Raw genomic sequence first — 26,899 nt, 5'->3', positions numbered from 1 at the left:
TCTTTGTATCTAGAACAGTCACTGACACATAGTGTAGGCTCTTAATATATGGTGAGTAAAAGAGTGAATGAATTATAAGTCTGAAGCACAACTAATAATTATTGCCCCCACTTTACAGATGAGTAAACTATACAGCTAAACCAGCTATTCAACATCAAAGCTGGGATTTTTGTCTTCTGCAGTATACCAAGCTGTGAAATTTTCACTGATTTTGTTGCAAACTATTTTCATCACCAAGCTGCTTGAAGGAAAAGACCTAGGTTACCTTGCCTTCTAGGCAACTAGGTAGATCAGTGGATATAGTGCACGATATGAAGTGAGGATCATTGCCAAGAAAACCCCATAGACAATACTGCTATGCTGTGGTGTGTGGGGTCACAAAGAGTTGGATACAACTGAACACCAACTTTTTAAGTAAAAAAGAAAACTCCCTCAACAAAGCCTTATAATACATTTCTAGTTGCATGAAAACAGCTTCAGTCCAAAACAGCCAAAGTTTACCCATCCATTCAGAATATATGAATCTCTTAGAAATAGGGAAAATGTTTTATTATGTCACCAGGAATCATCTCGATCTCCAAGAGATAAAAGCACAAATGTTTCTAAAAGTCTAGATGTTCAAAATGTTCCACGAATGTTACTGCGACACTTATCATTTAACTAGTATCCCGATTTCAAGTGATTTTGAAGGAAGAATTCATTGCTCTCAAAGGCACAATCACAGGGAATCGTCTGGAGGACAACACTCTTTCACTGGGCCGTAGAAGGCAGATAGAGCTGGGGAAGCCCCGCAAACGAAGCCGGCTCAATCCCCCATCTGGAGCAATGGTAATTTTCACATGAGTGATGACGTTCTGCAACTGGAGACTTATACTATCAAAGAAATGCTTCTTGTTAGACGATAGCTGAGGAAAAAAATCAAGGACAACAGAAATCCTGGTAAGAACATAGCTAGTGATTTTGTGAGAAATAATTATTTCTTTCTTTCATTAATAACCAATTAATACCCAAGGGGAAGGGGAGGTTATCCAGAGATTTTTCCCTTTTCTACCTCCTCATTCAAAGACCAGTCTCTCAAGGACATTTCTAACCTTGTCCATGGGGGGCTACCCCATGTAGCCCATCTTATCTAGATGGAATTCTTTACTTCCCCCCCACCTGCCATGGTTCATTGTTCACTAACTGTGTGGAAGATAGATCCTTATGTATAGTTTGCCTGAGGTAGGACTAATCTGTCTTGAGATGTCTTTGTCTATAATTGATTTGATCAGTCATAGGACCAACCCCTTATTAGAATAGATCCTTTCATTATAACCTTTCATTAAAACATTCATTCTCTCATTGTTAACCAATTGGAGTTGATTTCTGCCTACTGGGAACATCTGCTCTTCTTCCAAGAGTATATAATAAGTGTTGGTGGATCTTGATGATTCATTTTTGGTTTATGAGAGAAAGCCAAATGATTATTTTATTAGTTATCTCTAGCTATAATAAGTAAAAGTTGATTATTAAATATTCAGAAACTATGTTTCTTGAACTTTTCATATGTCACTGTTTCCAGAATCTGGAACTAGTGAAGTTTAAAAGTGGGGAGAGGGACTTTTGGTATGGAATATCCTTTTAGTACATTGTCTCATTTGAACTACACAACACTCAGGGGGAAATAGATAAGGAAATCAAAACTCAGACATTTACTCATGATCACATGGCTACCATGTAAGAGGAAGTGAATGGGAGCAGGTGAAGATTTCTCAAAAAGTCTATAAGATGAATTAGGTCAGGCCTAAGTTTCAAGAAGTTACATGATCCCTATTTTCCAGAGGACTGTAGGGCAGGAAAGGTCAGACCCTAGGTCTAAACTCTAGGAAGTTATGTGACCCACAGGAAGTAGATTACATTGCTGACCACTGGTCAATGGTTACTTCCTTTTCATCCACCCAATGAAAAGACTTGGGTCTTTTGCTATTTAATCAAATTTGCTATTTACCCAAATTCACTAGCTAGGCCAGTGCACAATACTGGGAGATGGGATCTGAGAGGCTCTATGTCTGCTCAGCTAGAATGTTTGGGCCTATCCTTGCAAGGACTGAATAAATGTTTCCTCTTTGTTATCTGAAGATGTCTCTGAGTAGTCAATTTGAGTAAGGGGTCTAGTACCCGTTCCACACAGATGGAGCCAAACCTAGTCCTCGCTTTATTCCCAAGTCCAACATTTTTTAGGTTGTGAGCTTTTTGAGGACAAGAATTATCTTTTGCCTCTTTTTGTATCCCCAGTCCTTAGTAGTGTTTGGCACATAAGAAGTGCTCAATGAATGTTAACTAATTGACTGACAATTATGTCATGAAAAGGTACTTTACAGACGACCTAGTGAAGTCAACAAACATTTTTTTAAAACCTACTATGTGCCCGATTGCCTTGACTCCTCATTTTATAGAGAAGGAAACAGAGGCTCAAATAGGCAACTTCTCCATGACCACATATCTGTCATATAACTTTGGAAAAAGAGGGTTGGATGGACATTTTAAAAACTAGGAGATGTGGCATTAACCCTAAAAGGATCTGCAGATCTATTTGGGGAGGGGCACCTAAGTGGAGCAGTATTTAGAGCACTGGCCCTGGAGACAAGAGGACCTGAGTTCAAATAAGGCTTCAGACACTTATTACCTATGGGATCCCAGGGCAAGTCACTTAAGCCCAATTGCTTCATCTAGAGACAGATGCTTGATGTGTTTATGATGTATTATACATATGTGTATAATAGAAGTATACATTGTGTGTATACATAAATACACACATGTGTATGTATAATAGAAATATACATATAGGCACATGTATGTATGTGTGTAATAGGGGTGTTATATTATGTTGTACATGTGTATATGTATGCCCACATATAATGTACATACAAATGTACTGCACAGACACATATATATATATATGCTCTGATGTCCCATAATAATGATAACAACTAATATTTCTATAATGCTCTAAGATTTACTAATTAATTTCCTTGAACTAGTCCTCTGAGATAATTTATTAGGATCCCTAGTTTATAAGTAAGGTCACATGTCCAAGGCCACATACCCAGTGGTAGAGCAGAGCTTTAAACTTGAGCTTTCTGAATCTAGGAACCAAGGAGAATGTGACCTTGGGCAAATAACTTAACCTCTATTTGCCTCAGTTTCCTCTACTGTAATAATAATAGCATCTGCTTTGCCAGGGTTGTTGTGAGGATCAAATGAAATAATATCTGTAAATTGCTTAACACAGTGCTTGGCACCTGGTAGATGCTTAATAAATACTTCTTCCATTCCTTTTTTATATTTATTCTGTGTAGATTTATAACAGCTTTTGCTGTCTCTCATTAGAGAGTAAGCTCTTTAAAATTAGGAATTGTTTTATTCTTTGTATATAATTTTTCCCTAATATAATACTTGGGTCTTTAATATATGCTTGTTGATTGATGGATGTTTAACTTCACTCTATAGGAGAGATATCTGGTATAGTCATAATTTCTCCCAGAACAAGAATTTGGCCAACTATTCACTTATGCTATCCATTTGGTGAACAAATGATATCTAGGGTAATCTCTTACCTTTGTGACAGAAAGCAGTGGTTTCCATTTGACATTCGGTAAATGCCATTTTTGCAAAATACCTTCTTCTTCCTCTGTAGTCGTTAGAACACAACCATCAAGTTTGCAGGTATCTGGATAATTACCTAGTAGAAGAGAATGGAGATATAGGCCATATCCTACTTAGCCATAAAAGCAAGGATATCTTGCTGATGTCAGAAACAAAACTTTTTGCTGCAAGGCAAGGTAGGGGGTAATCTATCTTGTCAAGGTTTGAATTTGAGCTAAGGAATGAGAGAAAGTACACAGATAATTGTCAAAGTGGGTCGCCCAATATATGCCCAGGCTAACATTGCCTCAAAGAATAAATTAGGATATGTTTTTCTAAGGCATGAGGAATGGCCTGACATATGCTAATTGTCGGGCACATTAAGTCTAAATGAATAATATTCTACCCTTGAAGGTGGAATGTGTTTGATAAACTTCCTAACCTACAAATTTAATCACTCGCATGCTGCTATTTGGCACATCTGGAATTATCATGAAGCTGGGAAAATATTTTCATGGTAGTATCATATTTTCCAATGTGACAATAAAATAAGATATATAGGGCTGTGATAATGAATATTCTGCATAAACAAAGCACCCTGTAGTCAAGGATTTCACAGTGTTCTCCTCTGTTCTACATTTGTCCAGAATCTCTCTCCATTTTTAGGGCTTTTTATGGGAGTAAAAAAGGACCTAGGAAAGAGGACCCCAATATTTTTGTAGGATACCCTCCAATGCCTTTGTGGAAAGGAGAACTAAGGATAAAAAGGGTTGTGATGATGGTGGGATTCTAGTGATGTTGAGAGAAGAGAAATGTTAGATCATATATTTCTGCTATCCCAATATATCTATCAGGTATGTAAATAGAAATCAAAGCACTTGAGGAAAGACCATTAGTGATGTATATATATGTGTGTGTGTATATATATATGTATATATGTATGTATATGTATATGTGTGTATTTATACATATGAATATGCATGTTTGTATATCATTTGCATAGAGATTATAAACTCACAGAAACTGATAAAGTCACCAAATATAGAAAGAAAAGGAAAAAGGAATGCAGTATAGAGAATCCAATATTTTTCATTTCAAAATGGTTGTTTCAGAGACATCTCAAACTCAGTACGGCCATGTCAAAACTCATTATCTTTACACAAAAACAAATAAACAAAACCTCTCTCTCCTCTAGTAAACTTGCCAGTTTTGTCTAGGGCACTATTTTCTTTAGTTACCCAGACTCACAACCAGTGTTATCCTCAGTTCTTCAATGCACATGACGAAATCATTGCCAAATTTCTTCCTTCATCACATCTCTTGTAAATGTTTCATTTTCTCCACTCAACATAGCTACCACTCTAGTTCAAGTGCTCATAACCTCTTAATTGGAAAATTTCAACAGTCTCCAAATTGATCTACAGAAGTCTCTTCTTATGCCAAACTATCCTCTACTTAGCTACCAAAATGATTTTCCTGAAGTATGGATCTATGAGTCACTCCTCTGCTTAATAAACTCTAATGGCTCCCTACTGTCTCCAGGATGGATAATGGGAATTCATAAGGCCTTCTCATTTTTGCAGATGAAGAAACTGGGGCCCCGAAAAGTTATCTGATTTGCCCAATGTCATATAGGGAGTAAGTGGCAAAGCTGGGATTTGAGCTAAGGATCTCCAATTCCAGATGTAAATTTCTTCATTTTATCATGACAAGGATACATGGACTCATTGTTGTTCAAAAAAGAATCAGGATGTAAAAGGCCTGAAGAATATGACCTATGACAACCCTTTTGGAAGGAATTATAATGTTTATATTGGAGAGAGAAGACTAAAGAAAGGCATCTGTCTTCAAGTACTTCAGGATTGTAAAATAGTAATACAATTAGACTTGTCTTGCTTACTCCCAAGGGTATAATCTGAGCAACATAGAAGGTGCAGAGTTGTAGATTTTGACTTTAAAAAAAAACTTCCTAACAATTAGGGCTATACAAAAAATGAAATTAGTTATCTTGAGAAGTCATAGGTTCCTCCCCTCATTGGAAGACTTCAAACAGAGGCTGGTCACTTATTTTTTTTCAATATTGATAAATCTGTTTGGCCTCTGTGGTTCCCTCTTCAAACCCTGAAACTTGTGCATTCCAAATTGTAAAATGCATTGTAAAAAGTAAGAAAACTGGGATACAAATCTAAGTCCATAGGTAGCAGTATGAAATCATAGGATTTGGACCTGGAAGGATCTTTCAAAATCATCCAATCCAATTCCCCCACTTTATAGATGAAGAAATTAAAGCTCAGAAAAGTTATTGTACCTGTGCAATAAATAATAGATCCAAGTCTAAGTTTTATACCAAAACCAATGCTTTTTTCATTATTGTCTATTAGAACTGCCTATAAGAAATCCAATTTCTTATAAAACAAAGCTGGTAAGCTTTCAGAGACACAAAGAAAAGTAATAGGAAGTCCCACCATTTCTTAAGTTGCCTCCAGACCCTCCAACCTCAGGAAGCCCAAATAATAATGCTGGGATATTGGGTTAACACTGGGGTTGAAACCTGAGAAACTAGAATGGTGGTACTGACAGGTACTTAACTAAGACCAATAAGTTAAAAGAACACACTATAATATGTATAATCTGATTTCTAATTTGAGAAAAGATTGAGGATTTTTCAAGTTGGGAGTGTAATGCTTCAGTTTCCCTGAATTATTATGTGCTGAATAAAATTATTATAGCACCACTTCTTTTTTCCTTAGGAATGGGGAAATTAAGTTAGAAAAGAATCCCTGAAGTACCACTGAGTCATAAAACTCCAGGTACCTTATCTCAAATGCTTGCTGGGATAATTCCCCCTTCCTTTAAGTATGGATTGTCCCTCACCCTCACTGTTTCCTGTCCTCTGACCTTCTTATCTTGATCCCATACTGTCAGGACTAAGTTATGATCCTTTCCTGGAATTATGGCTTGTCCCCCACCCAGTATTCTCACCACCATCCCTTATTTGCCTTTGTTTCCCCTAACTCTAAAAGTCTCCTGAATTAATTGGTCACTGCTGAATGCTTTGAAACAAGAATCCCTTGCAACCAGTTGGCCTTGGCTAGTCTAAACTCTCCACAATTGAAATATTAAAAACCAATCTCTGTCTTGCCTCAGTTTCTCCAGCATTACAAGAGGGGGAGAAGCAAACAGGTAGTGTTTCCTGAATTCAAAAAAAGGAAGTGTCCCATTCCCCACCTCCAAGTGGGGAATATAAACAATCAAAGGAACATGAAAACAATAACTAATTATCAGTATGTGATCAGTTTTCAGATAAGACATATGAGTTGTTTGAGATATACAATTGTGAGAATACTCCTTGCATCAATTTTTGTATCTATTTGAGTTTCTTATCAACATAAACTAAGTCCTTGGTTAAGAGCCTCTAAAGCAACAGGTAGCGGTGATCCAACTTCCTAGTCAGGACTGTATTTAAACAATGCAATAGTTTTCTCATGGCTTCTATAATTAAATAAAGCTTTTTCACAAGACAGAAATTAGATCAGACCCAAAACTGAATAGAAAAAGGAACTGAGCTAGCTCCAGAATTGAGTCATAAGATGGCATCCATGTGGTTCACTCATTTCCTACTATTAACCATTTGCTGTCCTAATCTCCTCAATTCTTTCAGTGCATATAAAAACTTCATTTACCTTTAAAATGATGTGTGTCTATCTCTATTTGAGTGATTACACCAGGATGCGCCAGTCTGAAAATTGCCCATTCACCACCAGGTACTAGGAGAACTCCTTCTTCATCAGTCTACAATTTAAAAAGACAAACACACTTGAAACTTTAAGAATAAAACATAAAAATAAACAGGAGGATTCAGTTCCAAATCTTGAGTATTTTCCTATGTTGTTCTCTTAGTTTTAAATGATGGAAATCTTAAAGTATTAAAAAATATTTCCATTCCAGTGATTTTCTTTATTTTAATGTATCTGTAATATGATCAATATGAGCATTGCTTTCACAATTTAGATAGAAATTCTATACTATTCAGCATCCTTATTTATATCTTTTCATAAAGTGATAAATCCAATTTTAAAACTAAAATACATCTGAGAAATTTTGCTTTGAACTTGATTGGAAATTACTTGGAAGGGAGGTATATTTTTTTGATATATCCTGCTCACCCCAAACCCCAAAATTCGTGATCATGACTGAGCAATGAATACATTAAGTATTAATTATGAATTCCTTCTGAGTAATATATAAAACTCTTCTCACATCATTTTTTTTCCTATTTAAATCTATATGCTGAAAGTGTCTATCCTCCAGCTGATTTATCCTCATATAGAGGCGGCAGATATTCTATATCATAATCCTAACTATATAGAACAATTAAAATAAAGTCTATTCTAGAAGAGTGTAAGGAAGAGTAAGTATCCAAAAAATGGAAAATTTGTCTCAGTATTATATATTATATATTTATTTTTCTAAGTTTTTTGGATCTCTGTGACAATTCTCTTCTAGAACCTTATAACAGTAAGGAGGTAATACTGAGAGCTTTCCCAGAAAAGTATAATATCTAGCAGATCCTACCCCAGCTGAAAAGTCTTCAGTTAGAAGCCAAAAGATTTACTGGCATAAAGTCCAATGAGAAGACCAACTTAAACAAGCTCAATCACATAGAATGGATCACCAAGGAATGTGGAGTGTTTAGGGTTTCAAATTCAGTTGTAACTTATAGATATAGAGGCATTGGAATCTTTATTAGTGGAAAGAATATCAGAGCCACAAAAAATGATATCACTGTTCCCTGGAAATAGCCAAAAAAAAAAAATTAAATTCACTGATATTCTGTATTTCAAATGTATCTGGGATCTCATCAATGTGGGAACTACCTCCAAAAATAAAAATGGCTAATGTTCCACCTTTTCTAGAGAGTAGCTCAATATCCTTGTTCATATCTTTCCATAAAGAAACACAATCCAACTCTAAAAACCTTCCTTTATCCATTGATTTCTTTAAAGAAAAAAAAAAAAGCAGAAGTCTAGCCACTACCAACCACCACCCACCCCTTTTCAATTGTAAATGCTCATACTATGTATCATTTCCCCAGTCTGTCCAGACATCTGATTTTCATGGGCATAAGAAACACATAGTTTGGAAACTCCCTCACCAATGCAAATTAACCCCCCCCAAAAAAATAATAATAATTTGTAGTCTTAGAATCATCTCTTCTCATTGAGTTCAATGACTTGTCTGCCATCACACAGAGTTAGCATGTATCAAAGAAAAGATAAATCCAAGCCCTACTCTCTATACTACACTCTCAGGTGTATCAAGCCCTACTCTCTATACTACACTCTCAGGTGTATCATTTATGTATCTGTAAATATTAAGTAATATCAACTTGAAGGAGCTTCTCCCCTAATCTGGCAAGTAAATTTTGTTACTATTAAATTGCTAACATTGTTTAAAAATTCATGTCAGAAGCTATAATTATAGAGTATGAAAGTAAGCTTCTGAGGACAAAAATTCTTTTTTGTCTTTTTAACACTACTGTTCTGCACTATAAGAGCCATTGGCATATCCTGAAGTGGTTTGCCATTCCATTCACCAGCTCATTTTACAGATGAGGAAACTAAGGCAAACAGGAGCAACTTGCTCAATGGGACATAACTAGTGAGAGTCTGTGGCCAGATTTGAACTCTCAAAGAGTAGAGCCTTCCTGATTCCAAGCTCAAGACTATCCACTGTACTATCAATAGTAACCAACAAATCTAAAATCAGAGTTCTTCCAAATGTTATTCAAAATCCCCAAGTGTTTTGCAATCCCTAAATTTCTACAAACAACATTTATAACAATTTTGGACAGAACTAAAGAATTTGACTTTTTTAGAAAAAGCTTAATTAAGAATTTTTCAATTTTTTGTACACTACCTTCTCTCTTCACACAGATTATACTCCAACAAAAATGGCCTACTTGCTATTCCCCTAAATTTGATATTCTATCTCACACTTTCCAGTCTTTGCATAGGCTGGTCCCTACTCCTAGACTTCATTCCTTCATTACTGTTACCTCTCCAGAATCTTATTTCCCTTCAAGGTTTAAATCAATTCAGGTTTAGTTCACCTACCTTTTACAAGAAATCTTTTCTGATTAGTTGTTAGTGATTTCTGCCTTCAAAATATATTATATTTGCTTTTGATAAAGAATTTATATATTTGTGCAAATGTTAAATACTCTCCTAAGCTTTCCAAATTAAGCTCTGAAGAGTAGGAGATGATTCCCTTTGTGTCTCTATCTCCCTAGAATCTAGTCCAAGACTTCACATACTATAGGTACTTAACATTTTTGTTGAATTGAAAGCACATTTTCAAGCCACAATCACATTTCATTTCCTTACTTCTATAATTGGTGGCCTGTCCAATCTTCTTGAAGTCTCCCAGCCATCACCCATGCACTTTGGCTTTCCTATACCTTATTGAAAAATAGTATGCAACAATATGTTATATGATATTCTTTAAAAGATAACAACAAAGTATAATTCAATTACAAGCTCTACCTGCTACATTCTGGCACATATTATTTGATTTATACTTAATGAACCTGTAAATTCAGGCATAAACATAGGACTAAGGAAATTATTCTATCTTTTAGTTCAAAGACCTATGCCAAAAATTAGGAAAGAGTGCTATTACTATTGATCTGCTTCCTATTATGAAATCATCTGGTTAGTTCCCTAGGTCAATAATGACCTACCCTCTCAGACCTCACATGGGACTTTGAATCTCTCTAAAGAGCTTTTTACATAATATTATATATTTGAGTTACCTGTATCAGGTGTTATAACCTCTGCTAGTTCCATGATTTCAGAGGCCTTGTCTCTTCTAAACTTTATAACTCCTTCACTATCTAATATAATATTTGTACACCCAAGATGTTTAATAAATATTTATTGAATGAGTGGGAAAGTTAATGTGAAAGATTATAAATACAAAAGTGGTTCCATTCTAGTCCATCCCTCCACCTTCAGATGGTGGTCATCAGAGTCCATTTCAACTAGGGACAAGCATCCACCAAAGTCTGAGTCTTCGCTGGTTAGAATATCTCTGAAATATCCCATTCAATTTCAGGGGCCACAGAAATTGCCAGAGTAGAGCAATTACATATGAGTTTTGTGATCCCTCCAACTAACAGAATGGAATTTCCTTGAAGACAGAAAATACCTCAATTATGTTTTTGGATTTTTAGTACAAACCAAAGTCCCTGGCACATAGGTAACATCTGAAAATTTTTATTATTTGGTTGATTATTGATTGAGTGGCTATAGAAATTGGTGACTCTAGTAGTCTGCCAAAAAGGCAGCTTTTGGGAAGAAAAAGCAACTATGATTGGTGCTGAAAGACCACCTACAGCCCAGATATATAATCCAGTAAACTCATCCCCCTATTATTACCTCATTAAAAGGTGGGATTATTTCCTTTCTTACATACATCCTTTTTATACATACATATACCCCAAAACACGTCTTATTTTGGTTCTTCCCTAAAGGTTTGCACAGCAAACACACACACACATACACATACACACACACACACACACACAGAGAGAATTGAAGCAACTTACTCAATATTACACAGCTAAAGTTATTAACAGCCAGGATGAGAAGTCAATTTATAGTAAAGTCAGTCTTACTGATTCCAAGTGGGACCAGAACCTCATCTGTGGTTATAGCCAGAGTTTTGATTTATACCACTAAGGAAGGCTGACTGGTACCTTTGCCCTAGGGTACTGAAATTCAGAAAGCACTGACAGCACTTACATTCCTTAAGCATCCAAAAATAATTGAATTTGCAGCTAACTCTCAACATTAAATTAAAATATAAAGCTACCAGATGACCTCTCTCTAGCAGCAATACCCTTACAATAGAACAATGCTCTATATACCCTTTCTAAGATGTGAGAGAACTCTTTCAAAATGGCCTTGTAATATCTAAGGGATCTCTGTTTTTTTTCAATCCATGAGGTAGTTCCCTGGAATCTCTGCCCACCACAAATTGAATTTATCTTTAAAAGTATATTGGAGGTGATCAATGATGGAACAGAAGCAGCTACATCCAGAGAAGGAACACTGGGAAACGAGTGTAAACTGTTTGCATTTTTGTTTTTCTTCCCAGGTTATTTTTACCTTCTGAATCCAATTCTTCCTGTGCAACAAGAGAACTGTTCGGTTCTGCACACATATATTGTATCTAGGATATACTGTGATATATTTAACATGTATAAGACTTCTTGCCATCTGGGGGAGGAGGTAAAGGGAAGGAGGAGGAAAGTCGGAACAGAAGTGAGTGCAAGGGATAATGGTGTAAAAAATTACCCAGGCTGGGGGGGGGGGGTGTTCTGTCAATAAAAAGGTATAATTATGAAAAATAAAAAATAAAAAAAAGTATATTGGAAGAATGGTACATATTCTTTCCTTCAATGCTAAAATTGTTAGTTTGAGTTCTAGATTTGTGGGAGGCAATATCAAACTGTGCCAGTTCTGTGTCCCTGATCCCTGGGATCAGAACTACAAATAGCTGTTAATCTATGAGCCACTAATAACTTTATTTATGTTAATTGTTATGAAATTAAAGGATTTAAAGGAGAAAAGGATTTTCTGATTATCTAGTCCAAAGGTATCAAATTCAAATAGAAAGAGGATTTTTGGGAGGATGAAGAGAAACTAAACTATACATAAGGATCCTTAAAGGTCACATGTTGACAGTTTTAAATGTAATCTAGATTTTATTGTATATTCAGTTAAAGATTTTGCAATTAATTTTGACTGAGTTAAGAAAGAGCAGAACTAGGAGGGAAAAACCATCTTCTAGGACTTCTAAACTTGCCACTGGGATTTTTTTCTCGATTCTACATTTTTTAAATTAAAAAAAACATACCTCCAGAAATATTTACCTATAATATTTTTTGGATGACCAAAATGGGCATTGCTAAAACCCACACAAACCCCTCCATGCACCATTGACACAAGGTCAATCAATTCCTTAGGATCAGCCGCAGACCAATCTTTTTGTCCAGTACCATAGACCCGCAGACGTGCAAGTCCACCATCTAAAAAAGAAGAGAAAAAAAAGCAAATCCTTGGAATTTTTTGCAATCCCAAATTTAACTTCCTTAACCAATGCCAATTTTTCCATTTTGTAACTTTCTAAAGTAATTACAAGTTTTCATTGTGTGAGGGGGAAACATTCCCTTGATTTTATAGACTTGACCATAGATTATTCATAGATTATGCAAGCTAAAAGAGATCTTAGAGATTAATAACTTCACTTTACAGATGAGTAAATATAAATCTAGAAGGAAGAAATCACTTGTCCATGGATATACAGGGCATTATTACTAGCAAAGCTAGGTGTATACTCTAAATCTCCTCCTCCCAATCCAGTTTTCCACATAAATTACCTCTACATAAAGTATTGATGTCATTTGAAAAAATACATATGATATTGTCAAGAGTTCACTTTCTTATTACATAAAACACTACTATCCACAAGACTATTAGAAATTTGTAGCAAAACTATGGCTAAATCTACCTTGTAGTGAATCAGTTCATCGAATTAGCACTAGAGGACAGCTTATATACATGTGTATATAATATATATCTGTGCTTAACTGTAGCCTACTTGGGGAAAGTGTGAGGTGGGAAATGAATGGAGGGAAAAAAGAATAAAGTTTTTAAAAAGTGCAGCAGAGAACAAAAGAATAACCTATAAGGAAGCAAAAAAAAAAAAAAAAAAGATGGCCACTTATGAATATAATTTCTTGTACTCATACATCTTTCTTGAACTGGTAATTTATTATTATATATTTTGAATTCTCCCTGATGTTCTGCTGAACATTTGACAGTGTTCTGTTTTGTTTTATTTTGTTTTTCTTTTTTCTATTATGTTTTTTAATACTTTTTCTTAAATGGTGAAAACAGCATTAGTTTAGTCTCAAAAAAAAAAAAAAAAAATTAAGCCACTTGAGAATAAGAACTACCTGGCTTTTATATTTCTATCCCCAACATTTAGCACAGTGTTAAGCATATGCCAGGAACATGTCTTATAATGTTTTCAATCATTCTTTTTTTTCTCATTTATTCAACATAGTATTATTTACCTCAAAAAGGTCTTTATGAAACATCAGGGACTAGGTTTTATTTATGTGATCCTAACTAAAATAGCAAAACACATATAATACATATATGTATGTGTATGTGTGTACACACACACACACACATAAATATATATAAAATAGTCCCTGCCCAGAAGAAGCTTCTGTTCTAATGTCACTAATTGGTGTCTTTGAGACCCCATTGGGGGCAGGAGAGTTAGCAAAGACACTGGAATGTTTTGCTATTTCCCTTTCAAGCTCATTTTACAAATGAAGTAACCTAGGCAAACAGGATTAATTATGCGAGCCGCATTCGCCTTGTCCATCGCAGAGAGATGGAGCAGACCCTTGAAACAAAGGAGAAGACCCTAGAAATATCGGGTGGTTCTGTTGCTGATTGTGCTCACCAATGAAAGAGCATAGCTGACAATGAGACTGTCAAAAGAACTTTAAAATCTTCAGCTTTCAGTTCCTGAAAAACCAGCAAGAATCACTGGATTCCCTGAGATGAAAAATTGTTGATGAGACTTTTTGCAGTACTTCAGAGCTCACAGGAATTATTAGATTCCTGGCACATGAACTAATGGACAATGGATTCCTTATAGACTATTTCTAGGACTTATGGACACGGAAAAATTTTTAGGTTGATTCATGTTATTTGTTACATTACTACTAGCTTGTGTTATATTGCTATGTGTTATTGTTAATTATGTATAATGCCTCCCATATTGATGGATTTAAGTAAGTAACCTTAGAGACCTCAAATTCAACAAGTATAAAAACAAACTCATCTTCCCCCTCAAATCAGCTCCTTATTCTGAATTTCTTATTTCTTTGGTTAGTAGCACCATTTTATTCATTTTAGTATCTAATCTCAATCATTCAATGAACAAGTATTTATCATGCATTTACTACTATGTGCCAAGCACAGTACTAAGTGCTAGGAATGGAGCTCACCTTTCTAATGGATGGGACAACAGGCAAACAACTTTGTATCTACAAAATTTCTGTGTAAATAGAGAGTGGGAAATTAGGAAGGAGTTGGGGATGAGGAGATGATAGACCAGACCTGTATTTTAATGAGATCACTCTGTCAACTGAATGAAATATGACCTAGAGTGGGGAGAAACTCCAGTCTCAAACCCAGTCAGAAGGCTATTCTATATAATAGTCCAAGGTATGAAATGAATGCCTACATTAAGGTGGTGGCTTTGTGGTTAGAGAAAAGAGAATTTAGATGAAAGATTTTATCAGTTTTCTCTGTATTCAGTTAATCACTACATTCTCTCTCTACCAATATCTTTCATGACAATCCTCTCAACATCTCCCGATCTCCAACCCTAATAGAAATTTAGACTCTACCACCCTGGACTTTGATAAGTAAGCCTTCACCTGATCTTAATTGGATCCAGGCCTTCACCTCAACTCCTTAGCACTAGCATTACCCTATCCAACTCCTCTTTATGTATCTCCCTCATTATAATGTGAGGCAGAAAGGTGGCAGAATTCAAATCCAGCCTGAGACACTTACTAGCTGTGTGACTCTGGTCAAGCTATTTAACTCCATTTGCCTCAGTTTCCTCATCTGTAAAATAAGCTGGGGAGATGAAAATGGCAAACCACTGCAGTATCTCTGTCAAGAAAACCCCAAATGGGGGTCTCATAAAGCTATGAATGAGTGGTAAGATTAGAATGGAAGCTCTTTGAGGGCAGGGATTATCTTCCTTGCAAATCCTCAGGGTTTAGCACCAGATAAGAAACAATCATATTTAAACTAGCTTCCCTGAAATCTGCAGAGACAAAAAGAACTTAATAAATGTTTTCTGAATGTATGAAAAATAACCACAAAAGCTTATATTTACAGGGCCCCTTTATGATTTATAGAGTGCTTTTTTCACAACACGAATCTGTTGCTAGATATTAATCTCCTTCATGCACAGATCTGATCATACTGCTCAAAACTCAAATTTCTCCATAGATCTGGTACAGACCTGTGGGTTTTAATCAATCAGTGAAGAGAACTAGTATGGAAATTCTTAAACTAATGCAGAGCAGCAACTCAATTGTTTATTGTACATAGCTCAATAACTGCTTGGAATGCTGAAAGAAAGAAAGGGCCAAAAAGTTAAGTGATTTGTCCAAATCATGAAGCTAGACAAGGCTTGAGACAAGATGTGAAACTTAGGTATTCCTGGTTATAGGACTGGCCATAATTGTTCAAATGGTTTCAACTTCTGGGGCATTTGTAGTACTGGTGTGGGTTAATTTTGTTGTTATGAGAATTAATACATAAAATACTAATGAGCTAATTAAGAAGACGATTATTAGTGTGTGGTCATGAAAATATATGAGTTCTTCTACGATGGGAGAGGTAGCATCTTGAAAGCCTTATTCTACCTTCTCAGTGTTCCTTCTTTTTGTTGTTCAGTCATTTCTCAGTCATGTCCAATTCTTCATGACCCCAGGGAGTTTTCATGGCAAAGATATAGGAGTGCTTTGCCCTTTCCTTGTGTTTTGCCCTTCTCTTCTCCAATTCATTTTACAGTTGAGAAAATTAAAGCAAACAGAATTAAATATCTTACCCAGATTCACATAGCTGGTAAGTGTCTAAGATGGATCTGAACTCAAGAAAAAGGAATTTTCCTGACGATAAGGCCAGCATTTTAACTACTGTGAAACCTACATGCCCTACTGTTCCTTATTATATACTAAATAAAATGCAAACTCCTTTACTTAGCAGCAGGCCCTCTACAACCTGGTGCTGCCCTACCTTTCCAGTCTAATCTACCCCACTATTGCTTGCTTTCTACATCTTGTTCTAAGCCCAGCAGTCAAATCAGTAGTATCATTATATATGGACTGGCATGCCAATTGACTTCCCTCAACATACTTTCATCATATTTCTAACCTTCCTGACCCAAACACCCTTCCCAACCACAACTCATTTTTGTGTTGTTTTCTCCTAAAAATCTAAGTTCATGAAAGATCAGGGACCATCTTCTTTTTTCTATCCTCATTACTCACTATACAGCCTAGAAAGTAGTGCATGCTTCATATGCACTTTTTCCCTTATATTCAGATATAATATTGTTCTCCATGCCCAGACAAACATGACCAGTGATTTCTTGTTTCCATGTCTTTTTCAAACTATTCCTTATACCTAGAATGTTCCCAATTCTTCAAGATCATTTTCAAATACCACCACATCTCATAAAATTTTTCTATAATCCTAATTAGAAATCTTCAAATAGCACTTGTTGGCACCTCTCTCTCATCCCTTTATTATTTTATTCAGTATTATATTTATTTGTGTGTATTCATTTTACTAAATACTGATCTATAACATTTATCTTTGTATGTTTAGCATATAATAAATAGTCTATTAAATTTGAATTTCTATTTCATTTAAATGTCTCCTACAGTTGCCCATCATGAATTTTGATATGAGTACTAAAGTGTCCTTCATGAAATATATATACATATATATTTTACAATAGTCTTTTTATATTTCATTTATGAATTTATAATTCATTGCAGTCTATTCAGTGTCCCTCATATACCACTCCATTTGAAAAACCCTCACTTGGAGGCTTTGGATAATCCTAAAATTTAATTTTTCAGAAATTCTGAAGTGTTCTATGACTTGCCATATAAGTCCACAAAAAGAATGTTCATTTTTTGAAAAAAAATGTATTTTTGAGGATATTGTAGCTAACATTTATATGACACCTACTATGTAAAATGCATTGTATTTTTTAATACTTTTATTTTTTCTATTTTTTAATGCTTTTAGTCTCCTCTTTCCACAGATGAAGAAAGTGAGGTAAACAGAACTTAAGTCATTTGCCCAGCGTCCCACAGCTAGGAAATGGTGTCTGAAGTCAAATTTTAACTAACTCCAAACTCCATTTTTCTTGACTCCAAGCCCATCACTCTATCTACTATGTCTCTTAGCTGTCATCAGAAAGGAAAAAAAAATACATGGGATGGGAACAGAGATAGCAAAGAACAAGTGATATACATGCTATGTATTCCAATGGCATTTTTGCAATGTCAAGAGAAAGAAAGAAAAATACCTATCCCACCCCAGATATCCTCCAGCACACTAGTTAAGAGTCCTTATAGAAGATTGTTGAGGGGGCATGGACATGAGTTGACAGGATAAGCACAGCTGGTGGAATATATATAACTGCTGAGACTACCCACATCCATAAGAACTAAAAGCAACTAAAATATTAGGTACTAAAAAAAAAATTATGAAATTTATTTACAAAGTCCAATCCTTTCCTAGGTACTAGATACTAAATATATGAAAAAAGAAAAAAATCAAACTGAACCTGATTATTTACAAGTAGAATTATGGAAGTCCTACTATTTGCAATGTATGAAACTAAGCAGTATTAGTGTAAAGCACATGAAAATATGGTGTAAGTAGTAATTCGGAAAGAAAAAGACAATAAAATAATATCAGTGTTCTGGATCACTGAACAATACGACTGATCCTAATGTTAGAGAAGAGATTCCTTTCTTAAATGTAGAGATGGTATGTAACTTTATCAATTTAATATGCTCTCATTTTTTAATCAAAACCATCAAAAAAAATCCAAATAACTCTTGGATATCGTTCCATTAGCCAAATTCAGTACTGTGCTATTGTTATAATCAGCCCCCAGTCCTTTTCCATCTTCACACTTTATTCACACTTTCCCTACAAATCACTGCCATTTTACTTCTTCCCTTCTGGCCCAAATCAGATGCCACTTCCTCCATGAAAGTTTTCTCTGACCTCTCCAAATGAGATTACTACCTGCTCAAATTTCTCACAGAAAAAGGTTCCCTGAAACTTTTCTTGTAGCTTATTTTATTTTGTCTTCCCTTGCAACTATTTGTAAATTCGTCCTTCCCATTGTGACTATTGTTCAGTCATTTCAATAATGCACACTTCTTCATGACCTTGTTTAGGATTCTCCAGGCAAAGATAGCAGAGTGATTTGCCACTTTCCTTCTCCAGCTCATTTTATAGATGAGGAAACTGAGGCACTCAGGGGTTAAGGGACTTGCCCAGATCCAGCTAAAAAGAGACTGAGGCTATATTTTAAGGTCCAATGTTCCTGCTTCCAGACCCAAAACTCTACCAACTTATTGTTTCCCCTAGCTGCCCCCTATGTTACAGCCAAATTAGTTTGCCACCCCTAATTTGGCTATAACATAGAGTAAATGAAAAGTAATAATAACATAACATATGAAATGCCAGTTCAATGATCCTACAAACTTTTTCACATTGTGATAATTGAGCCTCAACCTCCTAAGAAAGTATAATAGTAGTTATATTATTACTATTTCTTGTTTAAATTTTTCTTGTAATGTTTATCAGTGGAATTTATGTGAGTATTTATCATATCTTTTGGTCAAAGGAAATAGATAGTTGTCCTGTGCATAATTTGAACTGGATAATGAATACTTTTTTACTCCCCTCCCCCACTTTTGAAGAGATGCTAAATATAGCATCTCTTCAGGGAGAGCATATAAAGAGCAAACAGGTTGGGGGAAAATATACTGTTCCTTCTTTTTAAAGGCCAGAATTATTCAGGACTGAATCCAGCCCAGGCATACATAGATCTAAAACTGTAAAAAGTCCTATAAGAGGACTCAAGGAGAGGATAAACACTCCATTCACTTTGGACCCAAAAAGCAGTTTGTTTGTTATTACACAGACATTGCCATGAAGGATAAAAAAACTAAATTGGAGGTCCTGGTTCATGGTGGTAGTTCAATGCAACAAGTAAGAACCTGCTACAGTTAAGTCAGGTAAGTCCAATATATATTTATTGCAAATCAATTAATAAATATTACATTGACCTAAGAAGAGGTAAAAGTCTCAAAATCTAAAGATATTTTTTAAAAGCAAATTCTATCTTTTTTTCTTCCAAACATAATGAAATCATAGAAACAGAAATGAGTGCCAGTGTTACCTGGAAAGATGTTAAGCCTTAAATGAGTCCATCTTTGAGGAGAAGATATAGAAAAATAGTTGTGATTGCTGCCTGAATATCCTGGTTTGATTTCTTCCATAGGAACCAGACAATGCCAATTCTCTGACTTCAACTAGTGAGAAATACCAATATGTTAAAAACCAAGTTCTTAATAAAGACAAGTTTCTCCATCTTACCAACTTTGGGACATATGGAAAAGGAAGATTTAGTTATAAAAATTAAAATTCAAATACCTAATGGAATAGTTAAGTAGAAATTAGTAATTCCAAGGGCTTATTACTAATAAATGGGATAGGGTAAAATTACTGGACCTTTGATTTCATCATTGTAGAGAGTTCCCATTGAGAAATTTCCTCTACCAAAATAGATCAGCATTTTCTTTTCAACTTAAGAGTCAGAAAAAATTTTTGAAGCAATGTTTCTTGCCCAAGATCATATATGTCAGCATGTGTCAGAGGCAGGACTTGAACTCAGGCCTTCCAGCTTCAAGGCCAGCATTCTATTCACTACATCATGCTGCCTCTAAAATGGGACAAAATGGAGCTTTAATTGTCACTGTTTGCATCTGGGGGGAAGCAGTATTAAATATGCCTTCATAACAAGCCTTGTAGAAAGAGGGTGAATGAGAGGAAGAGATACCCAAGTCAACATGGCACAGAAGACTGATAACATTGGAATACATGATACTATTGTGATGGAGAGTCCAACAATTAAGGGAGGAGCAGGAAGGTCCAAAAATTCATCTAGGGTAAATTTTTATACCATCTAAATTCTGGGACAAAATTCCAGTTCTTTCTACCAAAATTATCACTCTGGAGATTTAAAAAAAGAAAATAGGCAAAGGCCTAATTCTTTCACACTGACCACACACCACTAAAGCTTAGTGTCTCCTTAATATATTTATTTTGTAATAATATCTTTTATGGCTATTTTCTATGAGCTTGCTCATAAAAATCCAGGGCAGGGCATCTGATCCCTCTTTGTACTATTTTCATCTTATTTTATGAAGAGGATCATGAAACTGTATCAAGAGAATTTAACAAAATAATGATGAATCTATAAAATATCCCAGAACCTCTTTAGTTCTTTGGTAACATACCTTCTCAATAGCTTCCAATTCTTCAGCAGTAGCTGCACATCCCATTTTTGTCCCTCTTGTCGGTATCTCTGGTATCTCCTCTGAAAGAAACAGAACCCAAAAGGCAATAATGATCTTTATCTGATCACCAAATGACAATGATTTAAAAAAAAAAAAGTTTTCAATATACAATTTCAAATAACTGATCAATTCCAGAATCACAATTTTACTGTAAGAGGGAATACCTCAGATTTTCATCTACTTCAATTTTGCAGATGAAACTGACACCCAGAGATGGGACATAACTTACCCTACCTCACACTGCACAGCTAGATAACAGCTAAGCCAGAGTTTAAACCCAATTCCCTTAACTTCAAATGCATTTTTTTTGGGGGGGGAGGGGAAAGGGGAGGTTCTCTACTGTGTCATACTCCCTTATTGAAAGGGAATACATTGATTAAATACTTGGGATAGCCATGGTATGGTGAGATGTCCTGTTTGGTCTTGGTTTGATTCCTGCCTCTGACATTAACTACCTGGGTGATCCCTGAGGTAAGACTTGTCACCTCCATGAAACTCAGCTTCCTCATCTTTAAAAGGAGATTAGATAAATTAATATCTAAGATTCCTCCTAGATCTAAATCCTGTAGCCTTTCTTCATTGGTAAGATGTACATTTATGAAAAAACGAATTAATAAAAGTATATTTTGCAGTGCATTGCTTGTCAAATATGTTTAGTATTATTTCTTAGCTGTGTCTCAGATAAAATAAATCTGCACACCGACAGCATTCTCCAGGTTTTGATAATCAAAGATTTTGTACACTGGCAGATGAGTTACAGAAGCTAAACTTTCCCAATATAATATTTCTAGACTACCTGTCAGCAGCCAAAGCCCTATTCATAGATGGATTTTTCTACATAGACCATTTTTTCAACACATCACATTCTTGCAGTTGTGTATGATGCTATCACTTAATTTTATGCATATGTCCCATCTACCTAATAGAGTACAAGGCCCTGGACAGAGAGTAGAAATTATATACTATACTTTTCTGGATCTAGCCTCTTCCCCAAGACACTGTCACAATAATGCACATTTATTATGTGTGCAATAAAGGAAATACCTCTTCTTAAACATAATAAGAATGGGAGGGAAGAGAAGAAAGGTATTTCTAGTAAAATAACATTAGATGTTGTGACATTACTTATGTGCAAGTCACTTAAACTGACTGGGTCTCAGGTTCTTCAAATGTACATTGAAAGGTTTGGACTAGATGGTCTCGAAGCATCCTGCTCTAAATATCTGAGAATGGATAGAGTGAAATCACAGATGTAACTTATGACTCCACCAGAAGGTAGAGACAACAAAACTCTTTGTTACTGGACAGAAGCTTCATATTTATTTACAGCATCACTAAATTCCCTGGAAGCTATTGAGACAGTGTAACCAATGTATTCATATATGTATGTGTGTATGTATAGATATAAACACATATAAATATATACTTATGATTGGTGTGGTCTTAGACAAGTTCACCTCTTTGGTAATGGTTTCCCCACATATAAAATAAAGGGAGGGTTGCAAGACACTATCATTGAGTCCCCATGTAAGTCTGTTCCTGTTTCAAATTCCATAATTGGAATATGTTATATCAAGAAACTATAAAGCAGAACAAAAAGAGCCTGGGATTTGTTGTTAGAAGCTTTGAATTTAAATACCATCTTGGTCACTTAATCATTGTACAAACTTAGGTGAGATACTTCATTTCTTCAGGTTTCAGTTTCCTTATTTATAATATAAAAAGGGTGGGCTAGATGGTGGCTAAAATCTTTTCTAATTCTAAATTTTGTGAGCCAACAACTGGGACCAATTTCCAAGTTTCAAAACTTTCCTAAATAAAGCACTTAATAATACATTCCCTGTCTCTTATTTCTATCACCTTTAGCCAGCTTACTTCCTCAAATACTATATTCTTTACCCCATGATTAGTCCCAAGAAAAAAGTCATATTACCAAAAGAAACCTAAGGAAGACAAGGAATACAAAAATTGTGTTAATTCAGCTAAAAGTTCTAAAGAGGGGTAAAGAAACCTGGATGTTTCAGCATGAGAACAAGTCATTTCACCTCAGTTTTCTCAAGTGTTAAAACTAGGAAGTTAGGCCAAAGCCAAAAAAATCATAGTTCTAGATATGCAATTAACTTTGTGACCTGTATGAATCAGTCATTTCACCTCATTTTCCTCATTTGTAAAATAAGAAAATTGTGCTAAAGAGTCTCTATGGACCTTTCCACATCTTCATTTCTATGAGACAAAATTTCCTATTACCTACCATTTTGTAAGCATGCTGCTTGTATTGATATTCTGGGAGCATGGTTTCCAGTGAAGAAAGCAGTGTCTGCATCAAAGCCACGAATAATCCCTTGTATTCCTAGTTGGATAATACACCAATCATGACCTATGGGGGGGAAAATTGCACAAACATGTTATTTATATCCAATACAAGAAATAAAGGATTTTTTTTCTCCAAATTTTTTCCTCCAACAATAATTATTTCAATTAACAAGCATTTATTTTCTTCCCCCTTCCTCCCCATCATGGGGAGCAAAACAACAAAACCTTTAAAATAAATATGTGTAATTAAGCAAATTCTCACATTGACCCTGTCTAAAAATATAAGATTTTTAATTCCATCCAAATCATCAAATATTTATTAAGCCTACTGTGTTAAGTTCCAGAAGACAAAAACAATGCATCCTCTACTCTCTAGCTATTTTGACAAGGGGACACAACATGTATCCAGGTAAATATAATAAAAGGGAATATGCAGAGGGAGAATATTAGTTTCAGACAGAAATCTGAGGGACTTCATTTAGGAGGTGGCACCTTCAAGGAAGATAAAGATTCAGAAAAGAAGATTTGAAGAGTGCTTAGTAGGTATGAGATAAAATTTTAGTGGATGCATGGAGATAGGAGAAGAAATGTCTAGTTCAAGGAACAAAGACTTCTCTAACAGGATATGAAGTGATAAAAGAAAGTAATGGTGATGAATTAAAATTGAAAAGAAAGTTTGAAATGAGTCTATAAAGAGCATTTCAGGCCAGTTTGGAAAGTTCACACTGTCTCTCCCAAAAGCAATGGAGACTCAATTAAGGATTTTGAGCAAGAGAAGAAAATGGATGAAAGAGATGTTGTGATAGGATCAACAGAGCTTAGCCACTAATGGGATCAGTGGGATGAAAGAAAACCAGAAGGCACGAATGATTGCAAGGTTATGAAAAATGGTAGTCCCCCTCAATAGAAATAAAAAAGTTTTGAAGATGGAAAGATTCCATGAAGAAAGAGGATGATTTGTTTTTGGACATGTTGAATATCATTCTGATACAAAAAGAAAGCAGGCATTTAGTTCCAAAAGTTTAATAACTAGAATTCTCTCCTGCTCCTATTTTTGTTATTGTTATTATTGTTGTTGTTGTCCAGCTGTTTCAGTCATATTTAATCCTTGATGATCCCATTTTTGAAGCAGGGATACTGGGGTGGTTTGCCATGTTCTCCAGGTCATTTTATAGTGGAAACTGAGGCAGATAGGGTTAAGTGACTTGCTCAAGGTTCACATAGCTATAATAAGTTTTATAGAAATATTTAATATTTTCCCCAGATTTTGTGACCATCCATAATGTGGTAATAGCCTCTCATTCATTTTTTAAAAATCTAGACCTATGATTTCATTACTATTAGGAAACTTCCTCTGCCACTTCAGATTGACAATGATTCTGCAACTTACTTTCTAGAGACAGGGGCACCAACAGATTAAGTGATTTGCCCAGGGTCACACAGACAAAATGTTAGAGACAGGATTTGAAGTCATTATTCTAACATTGATCAGGGCTCTGAAAATGCTGACTAATGGGGATATCAGGATTTCTAACACAGTTCTCCTCATGCTGCTGACTTTAGAACAAAATCATCACTGCTTAGCCCTTTACTGTACCTAAAATCTTGTCTATGTCAAAAAAAAAAAAATCCCCAAATCTGAGTCTTCCTAGAGATACATACAATGCAATGAGGACACAAACTCCAAACCACAGGGTAAGATACCTAGAAAAGTAGACCTCCTGTCATTTTAATAAAGGATCTTGGTTGTTTTCTTTTCTTCTCCTACAAACACAGGAAACTCCTTATACTTCCAGAGTATAAGTAAAACTTGTGTGGCCACCGATTATGAGCAGCACTACCCAGAACCAGTCATCTATGCCATTTCCTATTCATCATGATAGCAGGATACCACTTCCATCTCCATTCTTTCTAGCTCCCTTCCATGTATTTATTGTCTTTCCCCATCAGAATATTAGGGTATTATTTTTTAATGACAGCTTGCATTTGTATCTCCAACATTTAACAGATTTCCTAGTAAGCACTTAATAATGCTTATCTATTTATCTGACAAACATTATCAAGTGATTGGTTAATTAAATATTGAATATATTCCAGGCACTGTGCTAGGTGCTAGTGAAAACAAAGACCCCCCAAAAAAAAAATTCCTTATCCTCAATGAGTTTTTTTTTTTTCTGATGGATGAGCTGAACATCCTAAAGTGAATTGAAGAAAAAGCCTGGATCACTTTTGAGAAATCACATAGTGCTTTCAACAATCCCAAGTTGTTCCTTGATACAAAAACCCTTCTTTTTTAACCTACTAAAGTTATATAGTCTTAGGTGACTGCAGTCTCTAAAAATTTTTTTTAAAGATAAAGACAGAGACAAAGACAGACAGAAAGAAAGAGAGAGGGAATATAGCATATTTCCAATGATCTCTATAGGCAAGAAATAGCATAGGAGGGTATCAAGAATATGTATGATTGGAAAAGAATATGTAACAATCATATAGCAAAAGAGAAAGGCAACAGATGGGTAGCCTAAATGTTACATTTTGTGATATCCATAAAAGATAAGGCCTAGGAGGAGGAGTCTATCTGGACACATAGACCCTCCATGAAGCACCTATCAGAGAAAATGGGATCTCACAAGATGAGAAGGAATTTGAATCAATGTAGGAAATAACAACACCTCAGTGAGATTACAAAAACACTGAAATTAATTAAAGTAATAAGAAATACTAATGCAGATTCATGGGTACTACCTGCTTTTACCTATCCACATTTATGACATCAAAAAAAATACTGACACACTACTGTGCTGCTTGAGAATATTAGCAAAAGTTGCTGCCTTTCTAGTCCCACAGCTCAACTGTACTGGTTTTTTTCCTCCCCTCCTTTCCCAAATACATATACAAGACCAACAGATAACACACATGCACACAAAGTACACATATATAAGACAGAGTGATACTGTGTGTGTGCTTATTATAATTGTACTTATTATAATCTCTGTGTCGTGTCCCTAACTTTGACCTAGAATATCTTTTAAATAGTAGGGAAGAAATCTCATTTGAGTCATAGCTTCCTTTGACCTTAACAAACACACATTGCACTCATCACCAACACACACACATACAGTCTGTATTGAGACTCTGGCACAGAACAAATATAAAACACATGGAAAGGCACATACCTTTCATTCTGTTGGTCATTTTCCCAAGAGGACCAACCAACAAGCAAAAAGAGATACCTAGCACCCAAATACTAATAGGATGAATACTGCTGAATTGTGCATAAAAATCTTACGTGATTCTGTCCTTTATCACTTCACATAAAATCACTTAACAACAATAGGATCCTGTGAGTTGGTCTCAGTATTAAAGAATCAATTACAATAATATTGGTAGCTTCCTATGGCCTGACTATAATGCCCAGGAATTCTTCCCTCTGCAAAGACTCCTTTCCCTATTACGGAGGTTCTCTGTGATGTTGAGTCTGTCCCTGAACATAGATAGCTGTCGTGTTTCTCCGTCTTTGCTTTCTACCTGTCTAAAGCCTACTCATCCTTGAAAAGCTCTGTCTTCAGGTTTCTCCTCCTGACTACTCCAGCACATGTTGTGCTTTGGGGACACATCACAATGCAATACTTAAGTTATTCCTCTCATGTAAAAACACATTTTAAAGTAGTC

The 26,899-nt window shown here is 35.4% G+C and overlaps 1 protein-coding gene across 2 annotated transcripts in view; it reads right to left on the bottom strand.

Moving 5' to 3' along the window:
- Positions 1-527: 527 nt before the first annotated feature.
- The window catches only part of ALLC (allantoicase), a 59,188-nt gene continuing 32,816 nt past the window's right edge, over positions 528-26,899 (bottom strand). For both annotated transcript variants that reach the window (XM_051976059.1, XM_051976058.1), the window contains 8 exons: positions 23,166-23,291; positions 20,855-20,934; positions 19,735-19,867; positions 12,563-12,718; positions 10,011-10,084; positions 7,308-7,416; positions 3,597-3,721; positions 528-905 (listed from right to left, as the gene is read on the bottom strand). In XM_051976059.1, coding sequence (XP_051832019.1) covers positions 675-905; positions 3,597-3,721; positions 7,308-7,416; positions 10,011-10,084; positions 12,563-12,718; positions 19,735-19,867; positions 20,855-20,934; positions 23,166-23,291 — 1,034 coding nt within the window. In that variant the 3' untranslated portion in view covers positions 528-674. The remainder of the gene's footprint in view (positions 906-3,596; positions 3,722-7,307; positions 7,417-10,010; positions 10,085-12,562; positions 12,719-19,734; positions 19,868-20,854; positions 20,935-23,165; positions 23,292-26,899) is intronic.

This window comes from Antechinus flavipes, chromosome 2, assembly GCF_016432865.1.
Source record: "Antechinus flavipes isolate AdamAnt ecotype Samford, QLD, Australia chromosome 2, AdamAnt_v2, whole genome shotgun sequence".
NCBI lineage: Eukaryota > Metazoa > Chordata > Mammalia > Dasyuromorphia > Dasyuridae > Antechinus > Antechinus flavipes.
This window is presented reverse-complemented; position numbering and strand designations above follow the sequence as displayed.